This window comes from Anguilla anguilla, chromosome 12 (genome assembly GCF_013347855.1).
Source record: "Anguilla anguilla isolate fAngAng1 chromosome 12, fAngAng1.pri, whole genome shotgun sequence".
Classification (NCBI taxonomy): Eukaryota; Metazoa; Chordata; class Actinopteri; order Anguilliformes; family Anguillidae; genus Anguilla; species Anguilla anguilla.
Window position 1 is genome coordinate 36,197,030 of NC_049212.1, and position 23,551 is coordinate 36,220,580.

The window sequence follows — 23,551 nt, forward strand, 5'->3', positions numbered from 1 at the left end:
CTAATGAGGCTCGGCGAGCGGGACAGAGAGGACCCTTGCGGTTTATTGACCCGTCTTCGTCTCCCGGGGCAACGGGTGACTCAGAGCTTGGCAGAGCCGCGGCCCGCTGGCAGCATTGCTCCGTATGCAAATGAGCCGCCGGCTCACCAGGCCCGCAGCCGCCCCAGCGCCACTCCGAAATTCAGCTCCTCGTTTTTAAAAAGAAACCGACGGCTTCTCCCCCGCTCCCCTGAGTGAAGGTCTGCTTCATAACAGCAAAGTGAAGCGATTGCTACCGCACACCGCTCCGTAATTCAGTTCCTCGTTTTAAAAAGAAACCGACGGCTTCTCCCCCGCTCCCCTGACGGAAGGTCTGCTTCATAACAGCAAAGTGAAGCGATGACTACCGCACACCGCTCCGTAATTCAGTTCCTCGTTTTAAAAAGAAACCGACGGTTTTTAAAAGAAGCCTCCCGCTCCCCTGACTGAAGGTCTGCTTCAAAACAGCAAAGTGAAGCGATGACTACCGCACACCGCTCCGTAATTCAGTTCCTCGTTTTAAAAAGAAACCGACGGTTTCTTCTCCCCCGCTCCCCTGAGTGAAGGTCTGCTTCATAACAAAGTGAAGCGATTGCTACCGCACACCGCTCCGGCGATCGATGAAAGCCAGCGGGTCACTTAGCGGGAAGCACGGCGGTTGACCGCGCTACGCCAGACTGACCGATTACACCCAACAACAAATGACTCAACTCCCGGCCTCGACGGCGCGTTAGGCAATATTCTCAGAGGCTGAGCCGTGACCAAGAAATTAAACCGGGAAACAGAGCGGCTGAGCGCGAAAGGGCACGGCATCATATATAAATACTTAACATTTCACATGCACGAGTACGGAACGTTTCAACACTTAGCATTTCACATGCACGAGTACGGAACATTTCAACACTTAGCATTTCACATGCACGAGTACGGAACATTTCAACACTTAGCATTTCACATGCACGAGTACGGAACGTTTCAACACTTAACATTTCACATGCACGAGTACGGAACGTTTCAACACTTAACATTTCACATGCACGAGTACGGAACGTTTCAACACTTAACATTTCATATGCACACATGGCTTTTCCATTCATGCCTGTCTTGAGATGAGAATAGACTGTTTATTAGACAGAGTACTGGGCCAGAATCTGGTGAGAGGAGGCAGCAATAATGATAAGCTATAATCTATTTTTATATATATATATATATATATATATATGAAGCGCTGTCATTCAGTAGCTATGGACATCAGTAAGCATCAGACTCTTGGAATCATCAAATAAAAATATTTTTCAAGCAGGGAAAGTTGCAAAAAGAAAATAATCCAGGCGGTTTCAGTGCTAATATTATCCTTGCACCTATGTTTACACATCATGTACCTTGCCGGCAAATAACAACAAAATGTTTTTAAATAATTAAACCCAAGATGAACATTTCATTGGCCGGACGCCAGCGATTCAGTTCCAGGCCGAATCGGTCACAAAGGCGGCGTGTGCTGCTCAGGGGGGGGGGGTAAAGTAAACCTCATTAAAGCTCAGGTGTTACGCAGGTAAGCTGGAAAGGGGGGGAGCGGGACACAGAGGCCGCTCTGTGTACGAACACTAGAGCCTTCAGCTCCCCCTCTGCACGAGGGTCGACCACCCCCCCCCCTCCCTCACCTCCGCCCCCCTCCCCTCCCCTCCCCCAAACCGCGAAGGCGTTCACCACGGAGGCGCTCACCGAGTCGGACACGGCGACGTGGACGAAGCTCTCCAGGACGGCGGGGCTGAGCAGGTCCAGGACGTCTATCATGGGCTTGTCGTCGCCCTGCGTGAGGCAGACCGGCGGTTAAAATAATGTCCGTTAGCACGGCGCTAACGCCTCACAGAGTGCTAACATAAACAAAGCCCACAGACAGGAACACATTGAGGCGGTTCTGTCAGGGGCAGTGGCTAAAAGCATGATGGGTAAAAACACTGGTTTACCATAGAACATAGACCTGTTTGTTATTACCGGATTAAAATCAAGCAAACCACAAGTATAACGTATAACAGCTCAGTAGGCAAGACCTGGGTCAAGGCCAGACCTGGGTCAAATAATCATTTGAAATACTTCCAACTCCTTAAATGTGATTAAAAAAAATAAAAAAAATTCCTGCACGACTATTGACAATTTTTAAGAGATTCCCAGAAATATTAATCACAAAAAAGTAATTCTTTCATATGATTGCACATATTCAACCATTCTCAAGTAGGGGGAGTATTTTCAAATTTTAACTGTCACATAAAAAGTTCAAACACTTTACCCGCATGTTTGGAATACTTGTTCAGAACATATTTCAAGTGAAAGGGCCTGCTCCCCCGTCCCTGGAGGGGGGGGGGGGCGCGCACCCCTGTCCCTGTGAGGGGTGGGGGGGGGGGGGGCGGGTGTTCATGCACGGCTCACCTCCGCCTGTCCGATGCAGGTGAAGAGGCTGCGGATCTCCTTTAGGATGGCGACGGCCAGCCTGCGGGTGCTGGTCTGGCAGGAGCAGAGCAGGACCAGGGCCAGCCCCTCGGCCGCGTGCAGGACGGCGCAGTGGGGGCTCCGCTCGCCAGGGGGGCGCTGCCCGGGGCCCGTCTGGAGCAGCTGTGGGGGGGGCGGGGTACGTACAATCAAAAACACACCGTGTGCTGGCATACAGCACAGCCTGCACCAAGGTGCCAGGGAGCGTATGTGTGCCAGGTCACGTACTTCCAGCAAGTGAACGTGAAATATGCTCTCCATGTTCAGTCTGGCTTAAAAACATTTTTTTTATTTTTTAAATTTACAATAAAACAAAATCAACGTCCATGTAGCTGCAGGGGCATACCTTGGCGGGGTCGTGACCTTTGCCGGTGGCCTGCAGCGCCAGTTTCCATTGGGTGAGCAGCTGCAGGAGGAGCCTGAGGGAGGAGTCCAGCAGGCTGGGGTGCGTGTCCTGCACCTCCCGCAGCAGGAAGTTGGTGAAGCCGAACAGGACGTCCTCCCTCCAGTCGGAGAAGTCCAGCAGCAGGCTCTGCAGCGAGTTCTGCGCTATGAGCCGCAGCTCGTCATCCATGTGGATCGTTAGCCTGGCAGATACACACACACACACACACACACACACACACGTACACACACACACACACACACACACACATACACACACACGTACACACACACACACACACACACACACGCACACACACAGACACACACACACACACACACACACACGCACACACACATACACACACACACACACACACACACACACACACGTACACACACACACACACACACACACACGCACACACACAGACACACACACACACACACACACACACGCACACACACATACACACACACACACACACACACACACACAGACACACACACACACACACACACACACGCACACACACATACACACACACACACACACACACACACACACGTACACACACACACACACACACACACACGCACACACACAGACACACACACACACACACACACACACGCACACACACATACACACACACACACACACACACACACACACACACACACACACACACACACGTACACACACACACACACACACACACACGCACACACACAGACACACACACACACACACACACACACGCACACACACATACACACACACACGCAGACACACACACACACACACACGCAGACACACACACATACACACACACACGTACACATACACACACACACACACGCACACGCACACGCACACACACGTACACGTACACACACACACACACACGCACACGCACACGCACACGCACACGCACACACACACACACACACACGCACACACGCACACACACACGTACACACGCACACACACACACACATACACACACGTACACACACACATGTACACACACACACACACACACGTACACACGCACACAGACACACGCACACACACACACACATACATTCACAAACACATACACACACACACACGCAGACACACAAGCACACGAGCACACATACAAAACACACACCACATAAGCACACACACACAGACACACATGCATGGACACACAAACACACACACATGCGCACACAAAGAAAATGTACATAAAGATTAAAGACATTTCACAGGCAATTTCCTAATGGTTCCATATTCTGTTACCTCAGCAGTGCCAACAAGGCTAGAAAATCTAGGCCGGGTTCACCTTTAGAGATAAAGATACCGTTTGGACACGTTATACAGGAAAGTCAGCCCAAGTAAAACAACTTAAGCTTGACCTGCGACACCTAATTAGCTAAATCCGCTCCTCAGATTACACCAGGTCAGACTGCTGGAGCGGGACGGTGTCACAGGCCTTCTGGCGTTTGGGGAAAGCGGGCGACGGGCGTGATCGTGCGGTCCCTGCCGGGCCTCACCGGGCGAGCAGGTCGATGAGCTCGGGCTTGGACATGCCGTCGGGCAGAATGCGCGGGATGGCCGCCACGCACGTCCGGAAGAGATCGATCTTCGGCTTCCTCTCCCCCCTGCCGGGAAAGAGAGAACCACTGGGGGTCAGGCCCGAGGGCGTGGGGGTGTTGGGGGGGGGGGCGTGCAAGCTCCAATTCCTGTTCATTACACACTTCCGTACGGTGCATGACCGCGAAAATCAAAGAATCAAAAATCAAAGAATCAAAAATCAAAGAAAATCAAATTATGAACACGCTATGCAGCGCTCATGAAGGAGTGACGCACGTGATCATGTCCTCCGGCTCCTTGTTCAGCATCTGCACGTTGGTCATCATCATGCTGCGGCCCACCTCCTTGTCCAGGTGGCGCAGGATGTTGTCGATGGCCTTCCGCACTTGGGAGTAATACATGGCCATACCTGAACACAGCAAGACACGCAAACACAAATATACGATGAGTGAGAACAAACTCCGGTTTCCCCCCACAGTCCAAAGACATGCAGGTAGGCTAATTGGAGACACTAAATTGCCCTTAGGTATGAGTGTGTGAGTGAATGGAGTGTGTGCGCTGTGCAATGGATTGGCGGCCTGTCCAGGGTGCATTCCTGCCTCTCGCCAAATGCACGATGGGATAGATAACGGATGGACGGATGGATGAGAATGGATGGGAAATACTGCAGATGGCTTTCCAGCCTCACCAGTGAAATAGGACAGAACACGGAGGAGAAAGGGGACAAGAAACGGTAAAAAAAAAATTGTCCGGCGTGGTTTCCCCCCGCTACCCACCGATGAGCTTGGCCTCCTCCTCGGTCAGGGTCTTGCTCAGGTAGGTCTTCTTCACCCGCAGGGTGTTGCCCGAGGGCAGGGTGGCGCCGGTGTTGGGCATGGGCGGCTCCCCGTCCTTCTGCTGCAGGTTATCGGCGATGACCAGGAACGCCCTCAGGCCGATGTTCATTCTCTGCACGGCAGACACACACACACACACACACGGCACACACACACACACACACACACACACACGGCACACGGCACACACACACACACACACACACACACATACACACACACACACACACACACACACACACACACGCACAAACACACATGACACACACACACACATACACACACACACGGCACACACACACACGACACACACACACACACGGCACACACACACACACGCACACACACGTACAGGTGAGCAACCAGCGTCACCGTCACCATCGGCACCCGCCTCTTTACCTATTGCTATCGCTTCACCAGGACACACCACTGGGACGTCCCTGTGTTTAGCAGTTGTCTATGACCATGAAATGCACTTTTTTGTACGTCGCTTTGGATAAAAGCGTCTGCCAAATGAATGTAATGTAATATAATGTAATGCAGTGACTTTAAGCCTCACTGCTGGGTTTACAACTGACACTTCAGTTTCACTTCCCACTCACAAAATTTAACAGACAACCAGGTACACAGGAGGCAGGTTCACTGAGTAAATAAGCGAACAGAAAGAGCAGCTAAAACCGCACGGGGAAAGGACACAATAACATAATTACACCGTGGGTGGATTTCCTCCGCTTGTTATTGTTTACAGTTTTTGGATGCTTCCCCCCCCCCCCCCCGCGTAAGTCCCTCTCGGCCTCACAGTTTAAAATGAGGGACACCCACCCCACCGATCCCGCTGTTTTTCCCTCTGCCTTCCATGTAATCACTATGCACAACACACTGGTGAACTTTTAAATTACAGCGCAATCATAATGTCCCTCGAACACTGACTCAGATTTAGAAGGTGGTTTCAACACAAAGTTAAAAAAAAAACCCTTGTTATTCTCTTACAGGAAAAAAAAAAACCCAGCAAGCCGAGGTATGAGGATAAAAAGTGTCTCCTTACACAAAATCAGAAAAGGATGAGACGGTGTCTCTGTTGAGCCCAGCTGGGCCTCATTACCGACGACATATCCTCCATATCAGACGGTGTCACTTAATAGCCTTTTTGGTTTCCTCGTCTGTCAGTGATATTACCAGGGATACGTTACTAAATGGCACATCACTACGGCGATGACCGATAAGGATTAAGCCGGTGAAATATCATGCTGTTTTAGGCATACACCCCATAATCAGAGGTGACTTTTGGAACTAACCACGATGTCGAAGAATTCGCCCAACAACAGCCAATGCCGCTGGGCCAGTTTGGCCGTTAGTGTTCAAACACGCGCAGCCCAACTGCCAAAGGGAGCAGCTGGGTCATTAGCAACACTTCACTGACACGGAGGACGGGCACGAGTACAATGAAGTCATGGTTACCTCAGGATTAAGACTGAAAGCTTTGGCTGCCTTCCCAACACACAGCAGGTCAAAGATGATCTCTTTCATGGCAAAATCAAGCCTTTCCTGTATACACAAAAAAAGACACGCACAACATATCAGTTTGCGATTCTATCACATGACAAGATCTGCTTTCCACAAAAATGTAATTATCTTACATTCTCAGAAATAAAGGTATTTTCGAGGTAGTGGAGGAATATTTTTCTTCTTTAAGGAAAAAAAATTCTAGAGGTACCCTGAAGGTGCAATAATGTTCTATTTGGGTACTCCTAAGTACCTTTTACAAGTAAAACAAGGTACAAATTAATTACATATTGCTGGCTAGGGGTACAATTTTATGTAGCTATAAGGTTCCACCCCATGACAGGCCTCTGTACCTGTGTGTATGTAAATAATTTCTTAAAGGTGAGTCAACAATCTGCCCTCCTTGTGCATTTTTCACTTTATTCAGACGGGGGAAATCAGAGAGGGTTACAGACAGAGATGGGCCCACAGCACAGAAAGACCCTTTGTGGGGAATCAAACACCTGACGGTACGGGGGTGAGGTGCAGGTGGGGGGGGGTGGGTGTTGAGGGTGGGGGGTGGTTGGGAGTAAAAGCCGTCCCACAGCCGGAGCTACACAGTCTCGCCCAATTATGTACACTTTTTTTAAACCACGAAAACAAAATATGTCAACCTTTTTTTTTTTTCATGAAGAGGGAGAGTTCAGAGTCTGAGGGTGCCGGCTCAGTGCAGTGTGCGGGGGCGTTTTGTTTCTGCACTGGTGCCGTCTGAACGTGGGAGTTTGAAGCGTGCCAACCGGGGGTACTAACAGCTACCCAGGGCGGGCCTCAGACGTGAGCCCGTGAGCTGGCAGGATAAGGAGTATCCCCCGCATCCCCAATCCCGCCCACCGCCCCTCACCGCCCCTGTGTTCTTTCCGTCTGACAGGGGAGGACCACCATCGCCCACAGCCAAGAGGAGATAGTGGGAAATGGCACCCTCAGACACAGAGGCATCTGGTGCGGGAATAAGAACTGCACGGGGCATGAGGTAAACAGGGCCCTGCTCCTGGAGATCTACTGTCCCGTTGGTTTTCACTCCAGCCCTAATTTGGCACACCGGATGCTACTAATTAGCAGCTTGATGAGGTCTCCAGGTCTTGAATGAGGTGTGATTTGTTAGGGTTGATGTGAGTCAAAACCCACAGGACAGGATTGGGCAGCCCTGGTTTACCTTATACCCAGTGCAGTTCTTACACCAACACCAGATGCCTGGTGCCTGGTGTGAGGTCATAGCTGGGGGGCGACACACCAGGCAGGAGGTACGAGTTTGTGAAGTTCACACTCCAGAGCTGGTTAAACTACAGCCACCCCCCCCCCCCACCCACCCCCACCCCACCCCACCCCAAACCCATACCTGTGCGATGAACTGGATGATCTTGACAAAGATGTTGAGAGGCATGTCCCGGGGCACCACACTACGGGAGCCCTTGGGGAACAGGTTGGTGATGATGGTGTTGAGGCGACTGTGGGAAGAATTTAGAGAGGGAGAGAGAGACAGAGAGACAGCCCTTACTGATCAGTGCCATCATGAATCCAGAACAAGACATGACCAAGCGATCCTTTAATCTCCGCCTTAGGTGCTGGCTGTATCCAGGGAAACAAAATGATCACAGTGTGCGCACTCCGAGTGAAGATAATTTTTTTTTTTGCAAACCAATTCAGTTGATTTAACCGTTATTCAATCAGTAAGTCTTTTTCAGATCTCAAATACGGAACTCATACTGAACATTAAAGGAAGAATGTAGAGCAGGGCTGCCCAACCCTCTTCCTGGAGATCTACCGTCCTCTAGGTTTTCATTTCAACTCTAATTTAGCACACCTGATTCTATTAATTAGCAGCTCAACGAGATCTCTAGCTGTTGAGTGAGGTGTGATTTAGAGGTTAGGCTTAGAGTAAAATCCTACAGGACGGTAGATCTCCAGGAACAGGGTTGGGCAGCCCTGCTGTAGAGGAACAGCGAGTAGAGCACTATCCATTTCTCGTGTTGATTTACGATTCCCATTTATGGATTCACTGTAAAGTGTCTCGTTCAGAAAGCAGTATTCACACCATAACTAACAGCCGGAGGTCACCCGCCTGGCCTGAGCCCTTCTTCTGTGAGTCACACGGGTTTATGGTCACATGACCCCCTCTAACGGCGTTCCTTAAGCCGGTGGTAAGCCGCACTTCACCTGCTTCTGTCTAATCCCAGACCCCCCCCCCCCCAATCCTGGGACTCATCCTTTAGACCCCTCCTCCCCCAGTCACACCCTTCCTCTGAAGAAGACTCTCCACATTGCTAACACATACCCGCGCCCCCCCCCCCCCCCCCCCAGCCCCAGACCGCTCAACTACCTCGCTCCAGCACTGCTGCAAATACATCTGCTAATAAACCAAGGGGTGGGGGGGGGGTTGGGTGGAGGGGGAGGGAGCCTGTCCCCGCAGACGGCAGTTTGTTTTCCTGTCGGCTAATTGCACTTTTGTTTTTGCGGGTCCAGTGCCTAATGGCAGCGGCGGCAGATCGATGCTCTCGTAAAGCAGAACCGCCGCGGCGCACGATAGCCTCGGCTTCATTCACTCGCTTGTTTTCTTTTCATTTATTCAGCTATTTATTTTATTTTATTTTTTTTACTTTCCCCTTCCATTAAGAATGACTCCATTCATGATGCCCCGAGTTACATAAACAGGCATCCTGCTGCCTCTGCTAGTCTGCTAGTCTCCTGGGACGAGGCTATCTCGCTTAGAGGCTTCGTATGAGAGAGGTGGAGCAACGAGCTAATTCCACGTGGCTAACACAGGCAACGTTTGTGCTCCAAGAACAGGGGCGTGGACACACAGTGGATACAACTGTTTACTGTCACATCCTACAGGAAGGGGTGTGTTGTAATCACACAGTGAATACAGGCATTTACTGTAATACCCTACAGACAGGAGTGTGTTAAAGTCACACAAAGAATGTAGGTGTTTACTGTGATATCCTACAGACAGGAGTGTGTTATAGTCACACACTGAATACAGGTGTTTACTGTGATACCCTACAGACAGGAGTGTGTTATAGTCACACAGTGAATACAGAGTGTTTACTGTGATACCCTACAGACAGGAGTGTGTTATAGTCACACAGTGAATACAGGAGTGTGTTATAATCACACAGTGAATACAGGTGTTCACTGTGATACCCTACAGACAGGAGTGTGTTATAGTCACACAGTGAATACAGAGTGTTTACTGTGATACCCTACAGACAGGAGTGTGTTATAGTCACACAGTGAATACAGGAGTGTGTTATAATCACACAGTGAATACAGGTGTTCACTGTGATACCCTACAGACAGGAGTGTGTTATAGTCACACACTGAATACAGGTGTTTACTGTGATGCCCTACAGACAGGAGTGTGTTATAGTCACACAGTGAATACAGGCTTTTACTGTAATACCCTACAGACAGGAGTGTGTTAAAGTCACACAAAGAATGTAGGTGTTTTCTGTGATATCCTACAGACAGGAGTGTGTTATAGTCACACAGTGAATACAGGAGTGTGTTATAGTCACACAGTCAATACAGGTGTTCACTGTGATACCCTACAGACAGGAGTGTGTTATAATCACACAGTGAATACAGGAGTGTGTTATAGTCACACAGTGAATACAGGAGTGTGTTATAATCACACAGTGAATACAGGTGTTTACTGTGATAACCTACAGACAGGAGTGTGTTATAATCTACAGTGAATACAGGTGTTTACGGTGATACCCTACAGACAGGAGTGTTTTGTAGTCGCACGGTGGGCGTGGCCGTGTACCTTTGTGTGGCCGTGTTGCTCTCACACTTGATGCGGATCATGTAGACCCACAGCAGGCGGTACAGGGACTCCAGCGCGACTCGCGCCATTTTGGGGTCCTTGATCTGCAAACAGGGAAAAAAACAAAAAGATCACGTTTTCGGGATCAAGCGTGTTGCGAAGGACCCCCGAGAAGGGGCCGAACTGCTCCAGGGGCCCTCTGCGTCTGAGCAGAGGAACACGCAGAGGAACGCGCAGTGGGACCGGCGGGGGCGGCGGCACGGGCCGGGGCGTGGCCCGACGCTACGGGGTCCAAGTTGAACTATGCGGTTGTTCCCTGCACTTGGACCGGTACTTCTCTCTAGGGTTTTCGACACACTTGTTCCTGGTTACGGTTATACACTTCGTCATACGTCGCTCTGGATAAGAGCGTCTGCCAAATGCCTGTAATGCAATGTCACGATATGTCAGGCATCCTCCTCGGGAGAGATAAGGAAACGCACGGGCCACAGAAAAACCATTAGTCAGAAATAACCGTCCCGCGGAGTCCTGTTCGACCGCATTCCGACAGGCGCACTTCCCCGAACCGCGGCACTCGCTGTCTGCGTGGGGGAAAATGATTATTCCCCCCGTCCTTCCCCAAAAGCCACGCACGGATGATAACGAAAGGGCGAAATTTTTTTTTGTTTTGCAAATTACAATCCGCTCTCTCACCACATTCCACCTGCAGCATTCCTCCGCTTTCTTTTTATATTCGCCGTCCTTTTTTTCTGAAAACATTCCGCACGTTCACTCGGAAGGACGATGCGATTCCTGAAAGACGACCGCGATCCTCGCCATATCGCGGATGGAAATCTGCGCGTTCGGGATGGGGGGGGGGGGCGAGCGGGAGGGCGGGGTGCGAGCTCAAGGCGGGAGGGGCACGGTCACGTGGGAGACAGCCACAACAGCCCGCATCCTTTAGGCCTGGCTGCCATCGCCAACAGGAACAGAGGAATAAAAGCCACCGCTTTCCGTCGCACTCAGCGTTTCTGTGTTTAGACTTTGCTTTGATAAAAACAAACCAAAGAAATCCCCAAAAAATCAGCACTACTCATAGGGGAGGCCGGGACGTTCTCTGAGAAGACAGGAGAAGACAGGAGGTCTCATTAAGAGGCGCGCACTGTCACTGCCATCATCATCACCATGTGATTTGCACTCTCACCTCTGTGAAATTAACGCGGTTAAAAAAAGGCTCGGGAGGCCCCGCCTTGCCCAAGGCTCTCACCGTCGCTTCCACTGCGGAAAATGCACCAGGGCCCCCAAGTCACAGTCTTCACAGCCCTCGACTGTAACTAAGCAACATCTATATTCTCAGGCTCTATTTCCGCGGGGGCCACCGTCGTCAAATGGCTTCACGCTGCTTGAGAGGGTGCAAGATGCGCCCCCGACAGCATTACAGGCATTTAGCAGATGCTCTAATCCACCGCGAGTCACACAACTTTTTACACTGCATTATGCAAAGCAGGCAAAAAAGATGGCCAGTTCTGACACTCAAACTTTGCAGGCTGAGATCTGTCCCTTGCGTTTGTCGCTTTTTTGTTTAGGGGACGCCGATCGCATCGGGGCGAGGTACCTTAAGGTTGGAGAGGCAGTTGTTGAGGAAGATGTACCATCTGTTGAGGAAGAACTGCTTCTGGCTCACGCACAGCAGACACGTCACCAGTGGGTAGAGGGCCTGGTGGGGATGAGGGTGAGGTGAGGGACCCGCCCACAGAAACGTATTCATGCACCCAAAATCAAACCGCTAGTGCACTGGACAAGGATTACTAATCAACAACCATCATCTGGTTAGCAAAAAGCTCACTGTGCTTGTAGAGTCATTTGCAATTACATACACAGTATTAAATAATTGGGACACACAACAAGGCTAAGTGAACACCAACAAAGACAGAAAATTTCTTCAACACACTGTCATACGTGCTCTGTTACTGTCATGTACTGTCATGTATGTACTGTAATCATATGATAAATGAACGTTGGAAAATACGTTTAATTTATGTTAAATGACATTCACTGGAAGAACCATGGAGTTAACAGCCGAGCTTGTGTCATAACCAGGATTGGACAGTTGAACGCTTCAGAAACCTCAGAGGCAGCAAACATCTCTGCCGTGAACCTGCGTGACACTGGTTGCCACAGCGACAAAAGAAAATAAACGAACAACAATAACATCTGCAGAACTCTAGGTTCATCTCCCACTTCCACGGCCTACCAGAGAGTGCTTCTTCCTGGAGGAAAGGTCCAAGGTTGTGTCATACAGGCTCTCCACAAAGTTCCTCAGACACGGGACATTAACTTCGTTCTTCACAGCCTGGAGTCACAGACACAAACAGTCAGCGGTGGACAGCAACCCAACAATGCAGATAAGACCATATAAACATCAAGGTTTAAGAGGTAATCGCTTCTGGTATATAAAAAAATATATATACTTTTTATGTGGCATACTACTTTTAACTTGATAGAAACAGTTCAACAATGGGGCGACATAGCTCAGGAGGTAAGAGCGATTGTCTGGCAGTCGGAGGGTTGCCGGTTCAAACCCCGCCCTGGGCGTGTCGAAGTGTCCTTGAGCAAGACACCTAACCCCTAACTGCTCTGGCGAATGAGAGGCATTAATTGTAAAGTGCTTTGGATAAAAGCGCTATATAAATGCAGTCCATTTACCATATACTTTATTAAGTGTGCCTTGCAGTAAATTTAGATTTAATGTTAATTTAATGCATGCATTCAATGATAAATGCATTGAGTACTATGACCGTATGGAACCCTGAGGTTTTTGGACAGCCAGTAGGTTCTTTGCCTCAGTCCTCTAAGCCTGGACAGGTAAAGGTCCATACCTGGTCTTTCCTGACATGGACAGCTTATGTGACAAACTGTGACGAGTGAATCACCAATTGCTAAGCTGCTAGCTACCAGTCGGCACTGTAGTCTGGACCAAAGCCATATTTATTGGTCTACTAGTAAGTATTTTAATTTTGTATTAGCAAGAGCAAGTCTACTGATCGATAGTTAGCTACTGTATCTACCTAAAAAAGCAGAGAGAAAAAAACAGATATTAGAGTTGGATGTCAAACTAACTAAAGTCATTTTGGAGCGTCTTAAATGTTTGACGGTCTTTAGGGCTGCAGTCAGACGGTCAGGAGTAACTCTGCCCGTCCAGCCTTGTCACGCTGCAAAGGGAGCCCACTGAGAGGGCAAGAACTCACCGCGGCGACAGGCACTAAAATCTCCACAAAGAGGCCTGCCAGGGCATGCTTAATGTCCTTGTCTTTCACCTCCAGAAAATACTGGGCGCACTCCTGCAACAGAGAAGAAGCACACGTCGTCCTCATCCTCATCCTCAGCCTCGGACACCGACGACACCCTCTACACACCACTAATAGTGTCATTTACACGCTTCTGAGGAACAACGTGTTCTGTTACACCGGACACCACAAGTAATATCAACAGATTGACGGCGAGAGTGAGAGAAAAAGAGAGGGAGAGGGAGATGGAGACGAGAGCGAGGGAGAGAGAAAGAGAAGGAGTAATTGATATATAGAAATGGCACCGAGGGGAGAACATGCCTCACATAGCGAGATAAGACTGATAAGAAGAGCGATTACTCAAGATTACCTGAAAGCTGATATTTTACTACCGTACGGCGGCCCGAGCCTTCATATTTTCCGCGTCGTGATTTTCCTTCGTGAAACGTTCATAACTTAGAAGAGTCGAGAATGGCATTTCAGCCGCTCAGAAAATCTGATGAATCTCTCAGTGACGGGTTTGGACAGAAACACGCGATAGCACACGGCAGGGCTCGCTAACCCACCCAGTCACATATCTTAAGACACAGCCCAACAAGTACCTACACTCAATCTGCCAGGCACTCGTGTGTAGCCTGTTATGTAAAAAGGTGATAAATGAAAAATGATAGCTCCTTTTCATGTCACAAAATGATAAGAGCTTTCATGCAAAAAATTCTAGTTTATGGTGGACAGCTATAATGCTGACCCTGTTTCTTTTGACTACATTAGTTTCACTTGCCAGGGTCATAACATTATGGTGCTATGACTCCCACCAGCTTCACATTCTGATCTAAGATATGCCCACCCAAGTTCCAGGGATCTGTTTTGATAGTAGACCAACAGTCAGTTACTCTTCTTCTGTCAAATCATCTAGTGGAGGCGGAGATGCAGATGGACTGTGAGTGGTGATACAACCGTTAACCTATTGACATGACTTCGGATAAAACTTGTCAGGGCCAATCAGAATGCAGAAGACTCACAGCCTCACCAACTGAAAATTCCATCTCCAGAAGGGCTAGACCTAGAGAGGGCCACAGGGGTGGAGGCCGTACCTGCATGAACTGAAACGAGGCTTCGAAGTCCTCCACGGGGTACATCTTGATGCGGAAGAACTTGAGGCCCATGATGAGGCTGATGGTGCTCTGCACCACGTACGGGCTCTGCTCTTTCTGCCGAAGCTCCTTCAGCTCGGCCGCGAACTTCTTCTTCACGGCGGGAAACCTGAGGGGGGCGGGGGGGGGGGTTGGGTTGGGGGGGCGGAGCCACAGGGTTAGTCACATGGGCGGAAACGTTCCCTCATGGGGGGAAAGCCGTGATAGGAGGAGCACGGGGTCAAGTGAAATGCACCCGCCCAGGGTGGGGCTACCAAGTCTAAATCGTCCCATAAGGGGAAATTCACTTGCAACCAGGCACCACAACACAACACACATTACAACGAAATAATCAAAAAACCATAAAAGGCTAAACCACAAGTCCATAAAAACACAACATCAGCTAAAACCACAAACTGCACAGATGACAAGGACTAATGGTACACAGTAACAGTAAGATCCCATATGGGCACTTATGCGTTATCCCACTCAGAAGCCTGGCCACAGTTGAGACATGAGACAGGGATGGTATGTATCTGATTCGAGATAGAGGGGCGCAAAGTTGCGCCAGGAACTGTTGACGAATTAGCTGGACACACCAGCGAACACCCCATCCGTCACTCTCTGTGACACTGCACCCACAGGGCGACAGAGAGTGTGCAGACAGCAAGCCATCCAATGACAAGCATGACACATGCAGCCTTGCTGGTTCTAAAACTAACCTAAAACAGCACTGAGTCGAAAAGGCAGAAGCACAAAAACACTGCTCATTAGAAATGAAAGAAAGACAAAGCTAATACTTATTTAAGACCGAGGTGAAATTTAGCCCTTTGAAAATATATAAAATTATAAAATTTTTATTATATTATATTTTTTTTTCTCCAAAAGTCAGTGTTCTAGAACTCCACTGCTTTCTATTACCAGTAGTGATTGTGACATCAGCATTAGAAAGTTCAGAACATTCTAATCACATATTTGTGATGTCACACCTCAGAGGGTTAGAGCTACCTGCTCATGAGCCTTTTCGGATTCTGAAACGCAGCCTTCACGGGCAGCTACGGGTTCATTTCTGCTCTTGTTCCCACCCTCTTTTTTTTGGCCACAGCGCATTTTCGCAGGCTGCTCATTTTTCCATTGCGTTACCATCTGCTGCCCCATCGGAACGCCGAAAACCCGTGCCTCCGCAGCCCGGCGCCGAAGGCTACCGGGACCCGGGGACCTGGGAGAACAGAGCCCCGAGAGGACACGGCAGGTCACCGCGGGTCCCGGCAGGACGTGAGCCGCCGCAGCCAAGTGCCCCGAGCTCCCGACGGGGCGCTCCGACCCGACGCCAGCCTGGGGCTCGGGGCCCGTCTGCTGCCAGCGATACCGTCCCGGGCCCTTCCCCAAAGACCCTGGAGCTCCACTGCGATCCAGGGAGGGCGGGACTCTGCAGCGCCTCTCTATATTTAGAATGGCATTTGGCAAAGGGTGGGGGGGGGGGGGGGGGGGGGGGGGGGGGGGGGGGGGGGGCGGGGGAAGGGGGTCACATGGACACCGTTCCCCTCTCCTTCCCCGCTCCGTTCTATTCCCCGCTCGCTGACTGCTCACGTCAGTGCGTCTCCGCGCTACAGACAGACTATTGATTCTGCGTTTGGAACAACAAGGGGGCAGCACTCGCGTCTCTGCCGTGCTTGTTTTGGCTGTGTGCGCACTTGGCTTGTCTAGAAGCCCGGCCCAGGGGGGATAAGAGAGCGAGCGAGCGGGTGCACGCGCACATGCGCACACTCGCACGTACGCGCGCGCGCGCACAAAGCTCCAGCTTTGTGTCTGGTAATTGGTTCCAAATAAGCTTCGGTGCATGCATAATCTAAAATAAATGCTGTGTTTGAAAATCCACGAGCGACCAGGGCGAGTAATTCTTCTAAACTGCCGCGTTAACACCCAGGACTTCTCCTCACCAGCACATATGTGGCTCTGCTGGTTATCGTCACATGCGCAAAATAAAGCAGATATCATTCCAGGACATGGGTATGCAGCTCGCAAACCAGCCATATCCCTATTTTAGGGGTTTGCTGCGTAGCTGCAGGGCTCTGGAAACCTCAAATAAACAGACGCCAATTTCCAGTCCCAGTATGGAAGCAGGAGGCCGTGCCTTCACCCTTTACTTTCACCACGGCCAGAGCTGCTCCTAGTTCCTCCTATTGTCTGCACCAAGCATGTAATCTTTTCGTGATTTATTCGGTCTAAAACCAGAATCTTTTCCCCTACACCACACATTTAAGGAACATAAGCAGAGGCCTCGGTCTTAAGAGAACCGGAGTTGGTTTTCCTTTAAACCACTGCATGTACTCCTTCCCCGTTCTGCAGGGGAGAGAATTGCTCTCTTTTTGAGTCTGGGGCTCGTCTATTAGCTACAGCGCAGTGCAATTCCACCCGGCTGCACACTTTGCCAGTAACAGCATCGCACCTCTCATCTCATTACACGTCTCCTAAGCCCTCATTTATTTATGGAATGTAAACAATGCGACCCTTTGAAGTGTAGATTTTTTGGATTTTTTTTTTTTTCCCCCACAAGTCAAGTGTTCAGAACTTCAGAACATCGCATTACCAGCAGTGATTGTCACATCAGCATCAGAACGTTCAGTTCAGAACATTCTGATCGCATATTTTGTGATCTTACACCTAAAAGGGTTAATAATCATCAGTGAGTTCCAAGAGAAACTTTTTTTACTGCGAATAACAGCATGCTGCACATCGGAACCATTTATCTCCCGAGCGTGTCGCTTACCTGGCCTGGGCTAAGACTCCTATGACTTCTGCGTAGAGGTCTGCTACAATGTGCATGTTGCCAGTGTTGGGACCGAGGTACCTGTGACAAAGGTGCACAAGCGGTCAGTCATTCCGTCAAACGATCGAAAAGACTTCACAAGGGGAAGAAGAGCGTGCTAATGAGCGGGAACTTTACCCTTCTTTGTATTTAAAGTGCTTGAAGGCCAAGTTAATGACTTCATGGATCAAACTGTCCAGGACCGGGTGCAGCGGGATCTGATCGTTAAGGAGAGAAGACGCGCACAGTCAGATCAGGAAAAAAGCTCACGTCTCACATTTGCAACCCCAGACGAATCACATAATCACATCGCTGTACTGACCGCTTCATTTTTTAAAGAAAAAATGAAAACCGTACTGCACTTTGCTGCTCGCAGTCCTTATCATTGATGGATTAAGACAGAAGTGCCAACCAACTGCAATCCTGAGTCCACGATAACAAGCGATACTTAAGCCCAACAGACAAATAGCCCATCCTGGACCGAGCGTTCCTGGACTCTGGGAGACAGGTGCGGAGGTGTGGAGGATATACGATTGTTTATTAAGTAAAAACGGTGGAGACGGGTACCTGTTTTAAAACCTCTATAAGTACTAAAGAGAAAATAAAGTCGATGGACAGATCCCTCCTTTCAAGTAGGTAATCCCTCTGCTGCTCGTCACTGAAAAAGAGCGAGAGAGAGAAGAAACAGCTTAGACACACACAATCAGGATTTAATTATTCACCGCAAAAAGCAACATTTACAGTGCGACAGTCACACTGTACAACACCTTGAGCACATTCCCCAGCCATTATAACATTAACATTAAATATTCAAACGTTTCACTTGCTTTATTTAAGAGGGGCATAACTTTGAAAATAACAAAAAAGAATCCATAAATATAAATAATAAATTAACATAAAACTGACTATACTGCAGTAATTTCAGTAAGACAGTCTAGGATTATACCTTTGGGCTAAATCGGCCTTGCATTACTGACGTTTTTATTAATTAATTAATGTTTATTATTAATTCATGATTGTTTTTTTAGGCTATTCAAGATGCAGGCTCATACTCATTAAATTAGTTCACAAAAATGTCACATTGACATGAGAATATGATAGGATAGCCTACAAATCATGTGAAGTAAAGCCAGAGAAAATAATCTGCAATGCATTTGAGTGGGTCTGGTGCTGTAAAATGACCTTTAGGCACCCAACAAATGAAGAAGAAGAGGAAGAAGAAGAAGAAGAAGAGTAATCAGCTTGCCATCATGTAGAGAACTTCGTAAAATGCCCCAAACTTAGTTATCACTGTCCATTGTTATTTACTGTATGTAATAAAGATAGACCAGAATTCTACCAGTCAGATATATATGAGCATATATGGAGTGGACACCACAACACTTCCACTCCACAACACGGAGTGCACTGTCCTGTTCTTCCAGCAACCTTGGAATGTTTTTCATTTCTGTTTCCTGGGAATACTATTTCCATCCCTGCAGTGATTACTCTGTACAGACTGGATGTGTCAACAAAAACGCTGATGAAGTCACACTGACGAAGTCCCAGTGTATGAGTCCTCACATAAAAACAGATCTCTTGGACTGTGAAATAACAAAGCCAAAACAACTGCAATGAGCTTTTGAGCCATTTACAGAGCACTCATTTGCCCTTTAATTTTGGATCCGAGCCTTGTGGCTTTGGGGGGGGGGGAAACAAAACAAACACACTGCAATAATTCCAGCTAATTAGCAGCTTTTAGAACTGATTATACTGTTAAAGCCTAATTTATAACACTGCAGGGGGGGTCATTGAAAAATACTGTATTCTAGAGCAGCGGTTTCCAACATCGGGCCCTGCACTACCCCTGTGTATGCTGGCATTCGTTCTGACTACAATTGCAACCCTGGGATTTTCACTTGAGTTGTTAATTTTTCTTAATTAGGTGCTCTTCATGTTCAGAGGGGTTATTTACCCTCTTGAACTCCAGGGCCGAGGTTGGGAACCGCTGTTCTAGAGCAGTATGAGAGCAGTATGAGCAGTGAGAGTGGGCTGTAGTTCGGCTGAGGACGGCAAGGATTTGGCGAGGCAGCGACACATCAATCAGAGAGGAGATGCAAATGTGCCTGAGGGTCGTTCGTGGGTTTTCGACCGTCCTCCAGGATGGACAGTGCGTCCGCCATTTCTCTCTCTCTCTCTCTCTCCCCCATTCCCTCTCTCTCTCCTTCCCTCCCTCTCTCTCCCTCTCTCCTGCTTTCGAGGGCCCAGGAGAAGAGGCTGACTAAACAGCCGCTGCAGACTATCAGGCAGAAACCTTAATTGCCTGGGAGGACAGCCAGACCGCCTGGGTGAGCGAAGCGCGGTAAGCCCCGCTGAGCTGTCTGGGAGCGCCAGGCGATCTGAGGTCAAAGTTCACCAGGCAGCTCCATCACCTTCCCGTCCTGCTGTCAGGTGGCCAGCATGGAACAGGAGTGGCATTATGGGTGGCCGGACGTCTGGCGTCCAGCATCCAGCATCCAAGGAAAACGGACTCGCAAATAATGAGGTGATTGCGGGTTCAAATCCGAGGTGAGTCAGGGCGATTCCGCGCACTTCGGGAATGCGCTTCACCTGAAACGCTTCCTTAAATACGCTGAGCTACTGAGTAGTACGTTCAGTTGGAAGGGAAGTTGCGCCGATGTACCTGGGTTACCTGTACACGTGTGCCAGATGTGACCGAATTGCACAGGTACATGTTTTGCAGCAGGGATCTCAAACTCAAATCCCAGAGAGGGCCTCTGCATGTGTCTGCTGGTTTTTGACGTCTTCCAGCACTAAAGTGTTCAATGTAAGTCACTGATTGGCTAAAGAGTCTGCACACGTTGTTTGTTAAATTAGCAGCTGAAAGGAAATCAGAAAAACCAGCAGAGACTGCAGCCTTCTAGGACCTGAAAGCCCTACTCTAGAGCATTAAAAATAAATACTTTTTAAAAAAAAAAAAAACCTATGAGAGTGACTGCAAAGCTCCTCACTTTTTGGGCTTGGTGCCGGCGCGTGGTCTGTACTCGTGAGACTCGTCCTCCAGCCCGTTCTGCCGCCTGTACCAGTCGAACAGCGTGCGCAGCATGGAGGGCAGGCAGTACTCCGCCAGCGAGCTCATGGTGCTGATCAGCTGAAACACAACAAGGCCCAGTCAAAACACGCACTGCATGGCCACGGAATGCGCACTTCAGGACCAACTAACATACGAGAGAAGAGGAGGTGGAAAATACAGGTTCGGAAAGTAAAAGTCCTCCCCAGTATTTTGTTCCAAACACCTGGATTTTACTAATTAGCACAATTCTTCAGCCAGGTGGTGGAACTAATTAGTGAAATCAGCTGGTTGAGCTCACGGGTGGAAGAAACTCATGGCAGGACTTTTACTTTCTGACCCCTGGGCTTTCCACCTCCGGAGAGAAGCAAAGCCCTAAATTCTTTCTCTGAATTTGCCTTCAGCAGGCCTACACAATGTTGTGTGTGTGTGTGTGTGTGTGTGTGTTGTGTGTGTGCGTGGGTGTGTGGGTGTGTGTGTGTTGTGTGTGTGTGTGTGGGTGTGTGGGTGTGTGTGCGTTTGGGTGTGTGTGTGTGTGTGTGTTTATGTGTGTGTATAGGGTGTACAGTGGGCACAGCAGGAGCTGGTCTGCGTCTCTCCAGGAGCACAGAGAGAGCGGAGGAAGGAAGGGCGGAGCAGACTTTGGGCACAGCTCAGCACACACAGGAAGGGCGGGGAGCCCACCGGGACCCCGGGGCGGGGGGCGGGGGGGGGGAGTAGGGGGACGACACAGCGGCTCCTTCATTCAGCCCCGCGGGCCCCCGGGATGAATTCGGGCTCTGTGCGGCCTCTGAAAGGCACAAACGCGCCCCTGTGGCTCCGAATGAGCGGCCCCTTCAGCCCGCGCCAACCTGCCCCTGCCCCGCGCCAACCTGCCCCTGCCCCGCGCCAACCTGCCCCTGCCCCGCACACCTACAGCGGACCAGCGCCGCTTAGGCAAACACCGACCGCTCCTCGCCGGCACTCGCCGAGCCCGTCTGGACCAGAACACGGGCTCCGCCCACAAGCAGCTCGTGTGTGCGGCGTATGAACAAACCCCCTGTGACTGCATGTCCGTGCGCTCGAGCGGAAGCTAGGATGTGTACTTTTTTTTTTTAATCCACGCTGAGATATTTCTTATGAATGGCCGGACTGTTATCTGGTTACAGAAAACAAGAAACCTAAGAGATTGTGAACCCGGACTTACACATTAAACCACACGATATCATCCTTAAGGGGAGAAACTGATTTAATGGCTCAGCCATTAAAAAGGGTGAAAAAACAAGTACATTTCGGTTCATCGAATAAAACCGGCCTCAAACCGGCACCCTTCCGTCTGCGTTCTGGGCAGATCACGCCTTTCCGAAAAGGCCAGCTCTTTGAGCGCTCCTCTCCGCGGTCCCTCCCCTCTTACCTGGTCAAACTGTGGATCTTCACCTCTCTGTAGGGATTTTGTCAATGGCTTCTCCTGAGGAACAGACAAAAAAAAATACGTTTTTAATAAGGGCCATTACAGCCGACCACAAGACCCTGACCGGTGTTCATATAACGCCCTCTGGGACGTCCAGCACAGCGGCGGTGTGCTCAGCTTCTGAAATAAGCATTAGCCACGTTTATTAGGAGCGCCCAGAGTATTTCTGGACAGTTACTTATAACACTTGGGCCCCACGCAGTAATGGAGAGGCCATCAGTCTGTCTAGCTCCTGGCAGCTCAGTGTCAGATACGGACGAGGGGTGCATTAATGACGCCTGACATTTTTATTTATTTATTTTTTTTGTGTTGTGCTCAATCACTTTTGGTAACCGCCTCCCATTAAGGCTCCCCGTCCATCACCGCCCCCCCCCCCCGTCCCCCCCCCGCCCCGCCTCGGGACGTTTATTTATTAATGGGGCCTCTGTCGACGGGCCGCGGAGCTCTCCGGCTGAATTCCTCCCATTCCTGCCATAGCCGGGCGGCGGTAATTAGGGGAGTGAGGAGGCACTTTCGCGAGAGAACGGGCCCTCTCACAGGTGACAGGTAGAATGACCAGAATGTCGCCCGCTGTTTTTTTTTTTTTTTTTTTTAAGTTTTTTTTTGTCCACAGACATTCCACCCACATTTTTTGAAAATTTCGGCTTCGCGCCGCGCCGCCCGACAGATGTTGCGCCCGGTGGCGACGCACGACGGCTGCACCGGCGGCCGCGAGCGTTCTGTCCTTCATCGGCTGGGGTTCGGCTTCGGAACAACCGTACAGAATGTACAGTAACTGTCCCGGATTTACAGTACAACGTGATGAGTTATATATAGCAGAACTGCGGACAATCAGGGCACAGCACACTATGCGCTACGACTGGGCTGACTGTAGTGACCCGGGGAGAAACAGCACAGCTGCAACACTACTCCAAGGTAAACTATAGTTAAGAAAATAAAACCTAGAGTATTCTGTATACCTGTATTCTGTTACGTAATCCTCACATGAAGCAAGAGCACTTCTGACACCCGTTGAAAAATGTAATTTCCCCCTCTGAGAATATTTCTTTATTAATATTAGAGTATTAATGCACCCATCCCAAGAGCGACACCACAGGACTAGGTGTTGTCGTATCTTCCAAAACAGAGCTGTCCTCTAAGAGAAGGTAGACTTTGCCTGTTGTTCTAACATTGCCACGTACATTAAGACCATGCAGGACTGGTGTAAACTATGGCACAACATTTTTGCG

The 23,551-nt window shown here is 49.6% G+C and overlaps 1 protein-coding gene across 10 annotated transcripts in view; it reads right to left on the reverse strand.

Moving 5' to 3' along the window:
• The window catches only part of frya (furry homolog a (Drosophila)), a 110,812-nt gene that overhangs the window by 46,296 nt on the left and 40,965 nt on the right, over positions 1-23,551 (reverse strand). For all 10 annotated transcript variants that reach the window (XM_035384019.1, XM_035384020.1, XM_035384013.1 and 7 more), the window contains exons 3-20: positions 22,266-22,319; positions 20,814-20,953; positions 18,391-18,481; positions 17,962-18,041; positions 17,785-17,865; positions 14,976-15,144; positions 13,843-13,935; positions 12,849-12,947; positions 12,210-12,311; positions 10,616-10,719; positions 8,186-8,294; positions 6,766-6,852; positions 5,248-5,419; positions 4,748-4,880; positions 4,432-4,539; positions 2,852-3,092; positions 2,446-2,628; positions 1,741-1,827 (exon numbers count right to left, since the gene is read on the reverse strand). In XM_035384019.1, coding sequence (XP_035239910.1) covers positions 1,741-1,827; positions 2,446-2,628; positions 2,852-3,092; positions 4,432-4,539; positions 4,748-4,880; positions 5,248-5,419; positions 6,766-6,852; positions 8,186-8,294; positions 10,616-10,719; positions 12,210-12,311; positions 12,849-12,947; positions 13,843-13,935; positions 14,976-15,144; positions 17,785-17,865; positions 17,962-18,041; positions 18,391-18,481; positions 20,814-20,953; positions 22,266-22,319 — 2,133 coding nt within the window. The remainder of the gene's footprint in view (positions 1-1,740; positions 1,828-2,445; positions 2,629-2,851; positions 3,093-4,431; positions 4,540-4,747; positions 4,881-5,247; positions 5,420-6,765; positions 6,853-8,185; positions 8,295-10,615; positions 10,720-12,209; positions 12,312-12,848; positions 12,948-13,842; positions 13,936-14,975; positions 15,145-17,784; positions 17,866-17,961; positions 18,042-18,390; positions 18,482-20,813; positions 20,954-22,265; positions 22,320-23,551) is intronic.